The sequence below is a fragment of the Haemaphysalis longicornis genome, unplaced genomic scaffold, assembly GCF_048455015.1.
Source record: "Haemaphysalis longicornis isolate Haplotype H1 unplaced genomic scaffold, Haemaphysalis longicornis Haplotype H1 scaffold_6, whole genome shotgun sequence".
In the NCBI taxonomy this organism is placed as follows: Eukaryota; Metazoa; Arthropoda; class Arachnida; order Ixodida; family Ixodidae; genus Haemaphysalis; species Haemaphysalis longicornis.
The window spans coordinates 85,808,680-85,822,820 of NW_027526407.1; the positions used below are offsets into that span (position 1 = coordinate 85,808,680).

Consider the following 14,141-nt stretch of genomic DNA (forward strand, 5'->3'; position numbering starts at 1 on the left):
ACCTAACCTTGTTCTGCGCGAAACTGCGTCATAACTAAGGCAAGTAATTGCCGCCGCAGCCCAGGTTTCGTTTCGCAACTGTGAAGAGGTTTCATTCTCTTGCAGTCCTGACTCCTGAGTTGCGCGGTCCTCGGACGCTATGTTAATATATCATCACCGAGGTGATAAACTATATAGTGTGGTCCCTCCATGCCGCAAGGGAGCCGTACAAAATGTGCAGCAACGAAGTATCTCGTATGTGCAGAATCGTCGAGGCGCATTACCATAATTATTATCATTATCATCATCATCCAAATAACCAGCTGCAGCTGAGTCATTGTGTACCACTAGCTGAGTGAACAAGGTACTGCCGGCTGTCCTACTGCCAATCTTCTGCGTCTATGACTCCGGAATATGCGTCTATGACTCCGGAAGATATTCGAGTTATTGTATTCTTATAACGATAATCAGTAACAATCCAAGCGGCGGAGGACTGACTGTATTGGACCTTTTCAAGCACCTAAGGTACTCCGATGAAGATTTTAGTTAACAATTTTAAATTTTTATACAGGATATCATAGCTACTATACACCATTATTATAAAAAGGGCACTGGGGTTACTCGAACAAAACAGAGCGCATAATGTTTCTTGTAGAGTGGAATGGCAGCCAGTATGTTTTTGTTAATGAGATTTTATTATTCATTGTAATGAATCATCTTACTCGAGAAGTACCACCCCGATCATTGAAGTTTCAAAGAGACACTTGTAGGTACTCAAGAGAGGAATGTAATTCCGGCATTTTTCGCGGCAAACTATTTGCGCCGCTCTTATTCATTCTGACTCATAAATACGTCGCAAAATATGACAAATACCACGTGACGGCGCTCCTTCGCGCATCATAAACAAGCACCCTCAAATATGCTGATCGAAAGCTAGTGCGCTTCACGTCACTCGTCCGACAAGACAGTGCACTACCTTGATAAGGGTGTGCATGGAAGCAGCAGCAACTGCAAGTTTTGCGGGGCGCGTGTGGCAGATAAATCACAAACTAGGTCGTGATTTATTCTTTTTTTTTATTTCATTATGGCTAACTCAGAGGCACCTCTTCGACGGCATTGCTGTACGATTCGGGCGGGATCTCCGTCACGTGATGTTTTTAATATTTCGCGGGGTTTCTTTACCAGACAAGATAAATGAGTACATAAATAGTGCACCGCTGAAAATACCGAAGTTAGCTTCCTCTTTTGGAAACTACAAGTGTCTAATTGAAAGTAAAAAGATAATGACCGCACTTCGAGAGAAAGACAATTAATTAAAATTAACTTACTAAATCTCATAACGAAAAAAATACTGGTCGCAACTCCACTGGGCTGGAAACATTACGCGCTAGGTTTTGTTCGAGTAATGCCATTGCTCTTTTTTAATATCTTGGTGCATTGCCGCTGGGACACTGTATATTTTGCGGAGTTAGTGTATCTTCAAATGAGCGCTATAATAAATATATTACACTTCCTGTAAAGACAGGTCAATTTGCGCTGTGCATACGACCTCTTTCTGTTGAGGGTGGAAGAAAACGAAGACAGTAACCGCGCGCCTGGTCGGCCTAGCCCGAACAGCGTTTAAAATGCTGGAGGCTCCAAAGAATTAATCAGCACGACAGGAACAAATTCGAGCAGCAGCCACAGCAGCGACCGGAACAGACTTTCGCATAACCGCTACTGCTGCCATCGACTACGGCAAGAAATTATCCCAAAAATGTAAGTCAAAGGTGTATTCGTTCTGAATTCGTCGAAATGGCTCAATACGCAAACGTACATGCAGCGGTAAAAGAGTACGTGATTGGGACATTCGCTCGGCATTACTACAGATGTGTACCTTATCAAAGCACACAAGCCTACCACCTTTCACGATAGCAATAGTTGTGAATATCTAGACAGGCTATCAACGCGATTGAAGCAGTGAGGCCTGCGCGAACTCGATACCGGCTGCTCTACAGAGTGGTGTTACTAAACTGCATCATTCCCGTTATACTTGAGAAGCAAGAAGGATTTGCAACTCACCTAACTATTCGTTTCAGACAACACGTTAAGGTCACAGCAGAACCATGAGCAACGGCGTTCCTGAGAACTCACTAGTAAAACAGTAATCAACTGCCAGATATGGAAACAAAAACATAAAGCAGGTGCTAGTCTACTTAAGCGCTGGGGCTGAGCCGGGACTAGTGATGCTAAAGTGTATATAAAGCAAAACTGTGTCGGCAGTTGCGCCTCCTCTTACTGAAGATTGAACAAGGTTATTTCAATTACGCAAGCCTTAGCCTATCAGCACTTGTTAGGACTCTATCTGCAGCCTTCACGTATCCTTCCCGGAAGCGAACACGATCATTTTTTTTTTGTTACTGTACGTGGTATGAGGACATGGTTACCATTTATGCAGCCTTGACGACTTCGGACGCAGCTTGACCTAACCATGGATACACCGAGCCAGCAGGCCAACTCTCCCATGGCGGCGTTCGTGCTCATTTCCTTGTGCACGTTCTTGATTACCGCCGTGATACCACCCCTCACGTTTGCGATCTCAGCCGTTGGTCACCTGGCCTTCTCCGTCATGATTGGCTTCAGCATCAAGAGGCAGCTCGCTGCCAGCTTTGGCCGTCGGCTTTCTGTGACTGGCAAGGCAGTCTTCATCACAGGTGCGGAAACAATGGTGTTCAGCACCGCGTTCGCTTCTCAAATCTGCACATATGAAGCGGGGAACCAATGGTGATCCCAAAAAACCTTGCAAGCGCAAATCACTCCTCTCCTCGTTTAGCATTCAAGCAACGCATTCAGCTGTGACTGCGATGCGGTTCTAGGCGTTTTACATTGAGTTTGTCTCTCTTGGAGGGTCTCGCTACTTCAAAGTCTAATTGGAACAATTTTTGGTGGAAGAATATTTTATTAATCCAGTGTAAATGATGAAGTTGAGGTTTAATGGCGCACCAACCTTTTAGTTCTAATGCGACAAACACAATCCAGTATTAATCCAGTGTATATTGTTCTACAAATAAATCACCCACGTCAAACAACAAAACACAAGAAAGAGAGTATTACCATACATAGCGCTGTATCTGTATATGTTCGAACTCCTGTGTATGCTTCTTTTTCGGGGCGTTGATCACTTTAAAAATTACCAACAATCTTCCATCTGCGAAACTATTTTGCTCGTTGTGCAGTCTTTATTTACTTATCTCATGGCTCTATTGATGTCCTCAAACGCAAGCTACGAGGCTTTTCACCAGAAGTCATTTGTCGCTGTGCAGGTTGCGACACAGGACTCGGCAACGCCATGGCCCTGGCCCTTCGGCAGAAAGGATTCACCGTGTTCGCGGGATGCCTCGACGTCCGTTCAGAGGGTGCACGAAATCTCATGTCGAATGGCATCACCGCGCTGCACGTGGACTACCTGAAGCCCGAAACCATCGTTGACGCATACGATACCATCAGGGATAAAATGAATGGCAATGGTATGTCCGGGCCATAGAGTTCCATGCGAATATATACCAGAGCGAAATCTCGCGCAGCAGACTAGGCGAGCCGCGTTTCAGCAAATGTTTCGTCATGTACCTGGGAGGCACGTTACCGTTGTACTTGGCATGGCTCGTTAACGGGCTGAAACGTTGGCTCCGGCTTTAAAATAGCAATCCTTCATTCTGAAAGTATACTTTAATGTAGTTAAATGTAATGAAAATAGGGTTCCAGAAAGATTTATTTGCCTAGGATTGTTTAGAAGCTTTATGTGTAATCAACAACAATTAATGTTGCATTCGATGTGGATTTTGACTTCAAGAGCAAATGGAAGCCATCCGACTAGCTATGTCAAGTAGGCGAGGGACGTACTTTGTCGCTATGGCGGCGCCCCCGCCGGGACGCGACCGTAACGCCACATTTCCGTAGAGTAGATATTAGTATGAAACTGTTTGATCCGAGCGACTTGCTACTCAACATTTCAGTATATTTTCACGAGGCCTCGACTGCACGCACCCCGAACATAGGTCGATCTAATGATGTGTTCAGCGCCTGCCCAGAAGTAATTATCTTTGCTCAGTGTCAAACAAGGAGGGGTATTCACGACGAGTTTTCAAAATCCTCGGCTGCTTCTACCTCCCTTTTGCCAGTGTTTTTAAAGCAGGTTCTGTGCGATATTTTAATAACGAGAAGCTGCAAAGTGAGCACCGATAGTTTAAATGCAGGTGTATTGAAACCAAATGACCGGCATTGTGATGTATTGCCATCTCTATTTAAGATACCTCCGTAGTTGTTTTTGCGGCTGTTACAATCTCACAGCTACCGGTATTTAAAGCCAATTTGTTACGTCAAAATTCTTTGGCCTTGCTATACTTCTGAGGCTGACCGCAAGTACAAACGTAAAGCCACGCTAGAACACTGGAACCTTTTCGCGGGGATAAGCAAGCAACATATGAAAGGAATTAGTGGAAAGTGAAAACTACATCTATCTATTGGGATCGTAAAGCAGGCAAAGTCATTCAGTCCATTCGGATATCTTGTAGCCTTCAAAAGCCTCAAGTTAGTTCCATCTATAGAAGTCATTAAACCGTAAATATTCCGTAAATAGTCTATAAGTCGTTTGGTTAACTAATGCCGATATCCTGTTTCGTAGCTCTGTGGGGCCTCGTTGCCAACGCTGGCGTGGCTTGCTATGGTGAGACCGAGTGGATGCAGTCCCATGAACTCCAACGGAACATCGACGTCAACATTCTCGGTACCTACAAGTTCATCATGCTCGGCATAAACCAGATTAAGCGCAGCGAAGGGCGTGTCGTCATTGTAACGGGACTCCACGGTGAGCCATCTTGCATTTACCGTTGCTGGGGGGAACATTATATTCCGAACAGCCTCGATCATGTAAACTGAAATAAGTAGCATGCAATTCGCCTGCTGGACGTCTGTGCGTGTGTTGGGGGCAAATTTAAATAAAGCCGTTCCACGTAATGTGAAAGCTTTCGGAAGTGCAGAGCAGTGATTCGCCATATTGGGCTTTAGCGCAGTTATCCACTCACTGCTACCACCCAATGCCATTCGAAATTCCCGCCTTCGTAGTGCTCACTCGCCCCCTGCCTGCAACTGCGCCAGCGGAAATGCTGTTCTTTCAGGGCCCAGCCCTTTGTCACCCGTCTCTGGGCTGAGCCGCGTCGCCGCCGTCGTGACCGAGCAAACGCTGGAAAATCCAACGAGTGCTAGAAAAAATTGGCTGGCGATTACGATGCCCCCTATACGATATTTGGGCGCAGCAGCCCTGCGCTGAGGTAAGAATCAATCTTGGGTTATCTCGACGGTTGCGATTACGAGCCTGTGCGTCGGCGGCGAGAAGTGCGTCTCAGGAAGTGACCGCGAACTGCTCCTTAAGCGAACGCACATCTTAAGCGAACCCACGCCACTTTACGTTCTCACCAAACGTCGCGCCGTCGAGCTCCTCGTGCGGGCACAGCATACTGCCCCCTTCCTCCTCCCACTTTCGGACAACGCTGGCTCGCGCCTCCCCAGCAAACCGCTCTCCCCTCCCAATTTCGCCACCGTCACCTTCTTCCATTTCTATCATTCGTCCGTCCTGCTATCGGTCGCTATTTATTTCACTCGTTGGTATTCCCGTGTTTCGCTCGGTAACGACGCCTGCGACGCAGCTCAGCCAAGAGACGGGCGACAAAGGGTTGCACCCTAAAAAAAGCGAACAATGGGAACACCGACGAGCGAAAGAAAGCAAAGGAAGAGAGTGTCGTGAAATTGGGAGGGGAGAGCGGTTCGCCGTTGCGGAGAGCGCCAGCGATCTCCGAAAGTGAGAGCGGGGGACAGGGCAGTATGCTGTGCCCGAACTATGCTCTCGACGGAGGGACACTTAACGAAAACGTAAGGGGGCGTGGCGTGCTTTTGATGTGCGTTCGCGTACGGCGCTGCTCGCGGTCGCTTCCTGGGACGCACTTCGCGCCGCCGACACAGAGGCTCGTCATCGCTGCAGTCGAGATCACCCACGAGTGTCTTCTACCTCAGCGAACTGCTGCCGAGCCCGAATATCGTATTAGGAAGTATCGTAATCGCCAGCCAAATTTTGTGCTTGCTTTTCCACCGCCACGTGCCGGTGTTGCACTGATGCTTTTTTTCGCTTACGATCGTAAAACCAACCCAACCAGCATTCCTAACTAAACGAACGCGGGTGCTGCCGGTTAATTACATATATCTTGCCTCAACTATACCTACAGTTTTGTTTGCGCTAAACAAAAGGGAGATATGACAAGTGCCAGTGGTTCACGAGTTTCGAACGCTTATGGCTGTATAAACCACTTGGCTTTCGAAGCCTTTGGGTTACGCCGCAACGATGGAACACCGTGTGGCTCTACTTTGGTCCAGCGAGCGAGCTACTACAAGGCGAGCCCCTGAAGTCCCCTTCACTTTATAGTCATCATCCAAAAGCCGGTTTGATTGAATTGTTTGCCGGTGATAATAAGCAGGTACACGCCAGCCACATGCTTACTCACCGTGGTTGCATGCCTTCATCTCTTGGCCTAACTGGTGCAACTGGCGCGGGTGTAAGATTTACTCTAGCGATACCTCAGTGTAAAACACAAAAGTGCTTACCCAAATTGCAATTTACCGCAGGCGGATCGATCAGCCCAGTTCCGACTACCATTCAGTAATGCGGCGCACGAAAAGTCCGTAGTGTACGACAAAACAAAACAATCTAAGCTTTAAACAATCCCGTCATGTACGTCGGCACCTCCTGTGTCCACGCACCGAGTGACACGCTGACGCAAGGGCGCGCTTTAAGAGGCGGTTTATTCCAGCAAAAGAAGGGAAAGCTGCTCTTTTGCGAATGCTTCGCAGCACTGCCCCAAAGTGCCTCTCTGTCCATTATCAATCTCCCCGCAGACTAGGGGCGCCGTTGGGGATGGAGAGGGTGCTACCTATCGCAGGTAACACTAATTGACTCCCATAGAGGGAAGGGGGAATGCTCCCACCACCGATGCAAAGTGTCTTTATTATACTCGCATTCCAAGAAAAGGCGGCGTAACTTAGACCTTAATCCACCGACCGGCCTTCACCGCTATCTGAGTGCTTTCAATTCTAGGCGTTCTCCCGAATATTCCTCGGTGATTTCATTGAATTTAAACATTCAACACGCTTATCAGCAAATCCAATTGGGATAATTCGAAGTTAAATAACTCCATTTCTGGTTCTTCATATGTCGTCGCGGGAAAGATTGTCGGTGGAACTGCCGGCCTCTGGAATTCCTTTGAGCAGCTACCGCAGGGAGCAGCATAGAGCGAGCTGCTGCTAGTCGGGCAGCTGTAAGTTGGTGAACACTTCACTACATGGTTATTGCACTAAAAGAACGACCAGCATATGAACTGCGATAGCTCAAGTGCTACACTCCATAAACGACCAGTTCAGCAATGGCTTCATGCGATCCCAGAAGCCGCTCGAAACGATGTTACTTATCTCTGAGAGTGAGACTTTAAACGAAGGAAAGTTTGACATGCACCTCAATCAACAAGGCGAAGAGATGGACAGTTGTTAATCGACCAGATTTGGGGGTATCACCGAGGTGGAGTAAGTTTCTGCGAATGAAAGATCAATTCACTCTCGCGCTATTATACGAATGACTAGCCTTCTGATGAGATCTGTTGGTTGAGCGACTGCTCCGGTTAACTGGTGGTCTCGGGTTGGAATTCTGGACAAGGGCGAATTTTTCTTCAACTGCGATGTTTCTGAAAAAGCTGTACAGCTTTCATTTGTAGCCACGCGACTACATTGAGGTGGATGTACAAGATTCCTTGATAGAAGCTAACTCCCATTCGGGAGTTTCCCCTAAATCTGGTCGATTAACACCGAGAGTTTAAGTGCTTCTCTGTTGTAGCACTAAAACCGTGTCATTCATTTAGGCTACCATTTCATATTAAGCGAAAAGTTGAGCTATGCCCCAACGCATCTTCCTACGCAGGGAGGGCCGCGATCCCTGGAATGGTCGTAGGCTCCGCCACTTCAGCAGCTCTGAGCCATTATGCCGATGGCCTTCGTCGCGAAATGGCCAAGTACAACGTTGAAGTCTGCACCATCGAGCCAGCATTCTACAAGTAGGTGTCATGTGGTGGTTGGCTTCTCATTTTAAGGGCTTGCGAAAAAAACCAATGAGGATTCAGAAGGTTAAAGGGCGGTTGTTTTTTTAATGTACAACTGACCGAAATTTCTCCTAGCAGTCAGACAGTTCCACACCATCCACGTTAAAGGAGCCATGAAGAGAAAACACAAGTTTGGTTCATTCGAAAGAGTGCCTGGTTAGAACCATACTGACACCACTTTTAACACAAACTTCGCTCAAATAAGCTACATAATTAGGAAAAAAGGGAATGACCATGCGACCCACCAGCTCATTTCCCGCAACAGAACCTATGATGTCACACGAGAATGCTCTGCGATTGGCGGAGGCCGGCAAAAGCAAACGCAAGTTAGGCAGGGCTTACCAGTTTGCATAGTGAGCTATATGCCCGTTAAACATACTGCACATTCCTTTTATGATACTAATAACGGTGGAGTAAACGGTTGAAGTTCCGAATAAACACGCAAGCGTGTATGCCAATACGTACGAAACTACCGCCAGCCGAACTGGACATCTCGCCGTCGCCACCGTCGCGCAGACGAATTTTCGGATTCGAGGCTCTTCGGGGCCAGCGAACCGTCCCAGCACGCACAGCCGCAACCTTGCTTGGTATCGTGATCCCTTTACAGGAGGTTGCCCGTCATATCGCCAACCAGCAAAGGTAAAAATAGAAACGCGGGGAGTAAGGAACAGCAAGCAGCGACGAGATAGTGACAGTCGTCGCAGTGGTTTCGGAATGGTGTTGGCTTGCTGCTGTTGTTAGGAGCTCTTTTCCAGTTTACAACCACTGAAAACTTCAGTTTGTTCGAGTACTTTACAATGAATTTGCGTTGCTGCGTTTTGAAATGCCCATGTAGTACGGGCAAATCGTCGAGACAGTGCGACATCCCCGCCGGTGAGGAGATCTCCTGTCATGAGCTGCCCAACGACGAACCTCGGCGAAGCAAGTGGCTACGTTTTGTGAACTTTGCAAACGGAGGAGAAAGAGAGCTAAAGGAAGTACGAGTGTGCTCGCTTCATTTCCGAGGAAGTGATTACTGCAGAGACCCTTAGGTTAGCTCACTCCTGGGACATGCTGGCGCTCGTCGCCGACTTCGTCAAATCGCCGTCAAAGCGCTCTGACCTTGGGGGAAAAAAATGCCGTACACACCGCGCATTGACGCTCGTATCTTTCTGGTCGAAGGAGAGAGCTCGCGCGGACGGCTTTCCATACACGAAACCGGCCAACTGGCATAAGCGATACTGCTACTGAAATTGAACTATTATTAACCGTAATAAAAATACGGCACATACGTACCAGTCTGTATTCGTCCGTCGCGACGGGGCTGACGAGGCAGCGGTGCCGACGGCTGGGCGTTCGTCTGTTGTGGCTATCGCGGAATGGTGGCTTTCCGGTCCATCCGCGTATCCCATAACTCCTTCCGCTCGTGCACTTAGAAGTATTGAGCGTTCAAGTGATGTGAGGTTGTTAAATGCAAGCCCGAGCTTTTCGGCGAGAGTGTTGTTCTCCGGATCAGGCGATTCCATGACCAGGGCTGCGGGTGCACTAGGTTTTACTAGTATTTTTAAAATGGGCGCCGTCTCGGTTTCGGCACGAGTTCCGGTTCCTGTTTGATCCCCGCGTGTGGGTGCTATATGAAGTCGACATACTAAGTATCTGTTTCATGGACCGGCTCGTATGACGCCATTGTTCACGTCACGAAATGTGCAATTTTGCGGGAGATTTAAAATTTTGGCTTAAGGGAATAAAGCATCATTTGCTTCCAGGAAAGCGCTTAGGGTACTATGAAACACCTAATCTTCCGAATAAAACAAATTTTTGTGTTCTCTTCATGGCTCCTTTAAGTGTATGACCTGTATTATTCTCATTACTCATTTATCTTGTAATCAAACCAGAATGCATAGAATGAAACCGTAATATTTGTACGTTGTACGACCACGTGTTCGACTAGATCCTTTAGCTCTTTGTCGACATATTAATGTAGATGAGCTAGCTGCTACACCAGTGAAGCATATTTAACAATCCTAATGTCAACACAAAACGGAACAGCCAACACAGGACCCGTGCTCGTTGAGAGTGGTATTTTCCTTTGGTCCCGTTTTCACTGCGCTTTTTGAACATGGTTCATTCCTCAGCTGCCCAGTTCTGGAAAAGGGAAGTCTCATGTACAGCCATGGAGAAATGAACCACGATAACAAAAATATGAACCAGAAGACACAAACAAAGCGTTTTATTTCCATGCGAGTCGAATAGACGTGTGGCTTAGGTACAGTAACAGAGTTGAGAAATGTGGATTTTTAAAGTTACCAAGAGCGCGCCATATTTGGATTTCCAGGAACAGCATTCTTGAATTCTGGTTGTTCTGGTTTTTATTTCCGTGTTTGCAATTTTTTGTACATGTCTGTACGTGGGATTTAGTTTGTTGTGAATTAAAGATACTCTTTGATTGCACTCTCTAAAAATTAGGGATCAAGCATTACTCTGCAAGAATTATAACCCTGGGAGGGAAAATCGCCATTCAATATTTGGTATCTCCAGAAATATTTTTTTTGCATAAATATTACAGAAAATGTTTCCTGATCTCCAGGTGTAGGCTACGAGCCCTCTGTGTCTGAGTTGGGAAAACTGCAACACCTGCAATTATATTTGTTAATATTTATTACTTCCCTATTTATTTGCTTTTTACTATATATTGTTGTATTGCTAATGGTTATTGTAATTGTTGAAGCATTCCAACTATTCAGGAGTGGCCAATTTAAAATTTTGCTTGTTAGCTTTGTGTGGACAATCGAATTTCTGTACGCGAAGAGAACATACTCAAAATTCTCACACTGAAGTCCGTACAATAAATAGAGGACTTATTTCGGTTTTCATAAAGTACGGTATGCAACAAAGAATACGGGAAGAATACGGGAAGGGTCTAGAGCGATGCAGGTTGACAATTTTTCAGACAACCAATCAGAACCGCAAAATTTCAACTCCTTGTAGTGCTTGCTCCGAGCCACATTGCTGTGAGCGCGCAGAGCACGCATTTGAGTAAAGAATATTTTAGATGCGAAGCAGCGTATCGTCGAGCCAGTTGCCTCCGCCGTTGTGTGGGCGCCGTTGTGCGGCGTCCACACCCCCACTGCGCATGCCTGGCCAGGCACCACTGATGATGATTGCGGCAAGATGCCCCTAGGCATTGGCCAACAAAAGCATCCATCACGAGATAGATTCGCGTTGTTTAACCACCGTCGTCATCTTCCCGTAGGGGAACCCTGAGTACCACACCCCCACTGCGCATGAGTGGCCAGGCACCGCTGATGGTGATTGTGGCAGGATGCCCCTAGGGATTGGCCAACCAAAGAATCCATCGGGAGATAGCTTCGCGTTGAACCACCGTCGTCATCTTCCCGTAGGGAAATCCTGAGTAGTATGCGAGGCGTTCCTCCTCTCCTCTCCGAAGCTCCTCTCCTCTCCGGGATTGCGCAACGCATGGAAACACCTGCGGGTCCGCGCGCGATAATGCGAAGCAGGTTAGGGTTAGAGACGCGACGGTAGCCGCTGCATACTCCGCTAAGGGAGCCACTGTAGCTCCGTGGTATAAATGACGCGCGCGCTCCGCTCCCCTCATTCCCCTCCGAAACGCCTCGATCGAACTGAAAACTAATGGGAACTTGAGTCGACCCCATGGCTGATTCGCATACTACTCAAGGGTTCGCCTAAGAGAAAATGGTGAAATTTTTTCTCATGTGTATTTCATTTTTCGTTTCATGTTTACTTTGAACCATTTTAGTATCGTGTAGTTATGAGCAGTTCAGATAGTGTTCTGAAGTGATAGCAGAGAAACCCTTGAAGCATTTGGTGTAAAACAGATGCGTCGTTAAAAAAGGGTTCAACGTTCATGTATCCCCAAGACCTTGGGGCTATCAATATTACATACAGAGTACAAACGAGAATGTTAGATGAATAAATCTGACAGAAACTGAACATGGAATGTCACATCACCATCAGATGTTTTGGGTATTTTACAACACAAACGTTTCTCTCTCCGGCTTCTCCTAGGTCTGGAGTATGCTTCTCTTGCATCCTTCAGAAAGCGTTTTGCACCCACCAACAACTCATACCGATAACTATTACATGGTATTCTTTACACTCACGAAGAAAACATTACAAAACACCACTCCCATTATGAAGTTCACTACCATACAATAAATGAGCTCCATCCAGAACACCAGAAAAACACGTACAGTGAATGCATCTTCTTCATTTACCAGCCGAGTATGCGTACTTCAAGGGTCGCGTCGCGAATCGTTGCAGAACGGCCATGACAGATCCTGCCACGGTGGCGTCGACGCTCAATGACGTGACGAGGCGGCTTGACCATGTCGTTCAGGAGGAATACGGCTCCGCGTACCTGGACAGCTTCAAGCTCACCTTCACCAAAAAGCTGAGGCGATTCTCCCACCAGAACTACCAGGACGTCACCACGGCCGTCGTCCGTTGCCTGACCTGCAGCGAGACCAACGTCCGCTACTGCTGCGCGGGAATGAGGCAGTTGTTCACGTGGTCGGTGCTCGAGTTCCTGCCGCTGAAGATCTGCGACTTCTTACTGATGCATCAGTTCACGCCCCGTGCCGCTCTCGCCGGTAACATCCGGGTGCGGAACGTCCTCGTCCGCCCTCTGACAAATCTAGACGACCTGGTGGAGACCAAGCCACGAGACCACGTGGAGACCGTCCTACCCACGTACGTGACACCACCGATTTTAAAGTCCTTGTAGATGGTGTACAGCACAGTGTGAACGTAGATGTAGTGCAGTCGCATGTATTCAGTGGTGAAGTTTCGGGCCGGCGTCAAAAGATTTACGTCGAGACTGTTGCAACATTGGGGAGGATAGTGAATCCCGGAGGGGTTACGTCGTTGAATTCCTCAAAGCGCATGTGGTAATGTAGAAAGGATCCGAACAGCAGGAGTCATCAGATGCTGGGTACCCTTTATGCCAATTTACATACACTGGGTAGTATTGACCGTGTAGGTGGTGGTAGACCGATGCCTTGAAGTCCCGGAAGGTATAGCTTGAGAAAAATATGGGTCCTTCTGGCAATGTTATGAAACCTGTGGGAAAACATTTCTAACAAAAGCGCAACAAAATGGCTGCTTTCCCTTCAGAGTGTCCAAAAAAAGAGAAAACATTGTTAGGCTTCCAGTGCATACAGACGCTTTTTATACCGAAGCACACGAGAACATAATGCCAAAACGTATCGCCCGTTAAAAGTGACAAAGAGCACGCAATTGCTTAATAATGGGAATAGTGTACTAAATATATTTTACGCAGCCTTCCTTATTTTATCTACCGAACCAAGCTTTACTGGGTATATAGTAATGAAATGAGTAAAGTGGTCTTATTGTAATGACGTTTTGCGAGCACGAACGTTTTCGCATGCATGTCCTGCGAGCAGGATAAGGCAAGTGATCATGGCGGTCAAAGAAAATATCACGTGGCGTCAGACACGCTGTGGCTACATTACTGGCTTTGCTACTGTTGCTGCACATTGTAATACGAGTTGTGTACAGAAGGCTTCTTGCTATAACGCCAACAATTTTAATATCACATTGCTGTCTTCTGAGACTTCAGCAACGTTAAATCACAATCACCGATGTTCACTCGCAGATAAATATACACTTACGTTAACCAATTGTGTCAATTCGCGGCGACAGCGTTTAATAATGGGATTAAAATTGCTTGAAATTTAAAAATATTGGTGCATACGGGTTTGCACCCAAATTCACGGATGTTCGTTTATATTTTAAATATAAAATTAGGGCTTCACGCGTAAAAGTGGCACCTGGTTTTGTAGGCACGCCGTAATAGAGGGCTCCGGATCAACTTCAATCACTGGGAATGTGTAGGGAGCGCTCACTCTTGACACAGTGGCTTTTAAATTTTATCTTGTGAGAGTAACGGCCGTTTAAAAGCAGCGTCCAACCCACGTACCGGTTAAGCCCCATTGTAAATTCTTCTAAGGC

General features: G+C 47.0%; 2 protein-coding genes across 2 annotated transcripts; both read left to right on the top strand.

The window, feature by feature from the left end:
* The first annotated feature begins 2,449 nt into the window (after positions 1-2,449).
* On the top strand, positions 2,450-6,905 carry LOC144143116 (retinol dehydrogenase 7-like). The gene is made up of 4 exons (XM_077674922.1): positions 2,450-2,672; positions 3,282-3,485; positions 4,640-4,822; positions 6,901-6,905. The coding sequence occupies exons 1-4, from the start codon at positions 2,450-2,452 to the stop codon at positions 6,903-6,905; spliced, it is 615 nt and encodes a 204-aa protein (XP_077531048.1).
* Positions 6,906-7,992: 1,087 nt separating this feature from the next.
* On the top strand, positions 7,993-12,894 carry LOC144143117 (retinol dehydrogenase 5-like). Its single transcript, XM_077674923.1, has 2 exons — positions 7,993-8,105; positions 12,432-12,894. The coding sequence occupies exons 1-2, from the start codon at positions 7,993-7,995 to the stop codon at positions 12,892-12,894; spliced, it is 576 nt and encodes a 191-aa protein (XP_077531049.1).
* Positions 12,895-14,141: the final 1,247 nt, after the last annotated feature.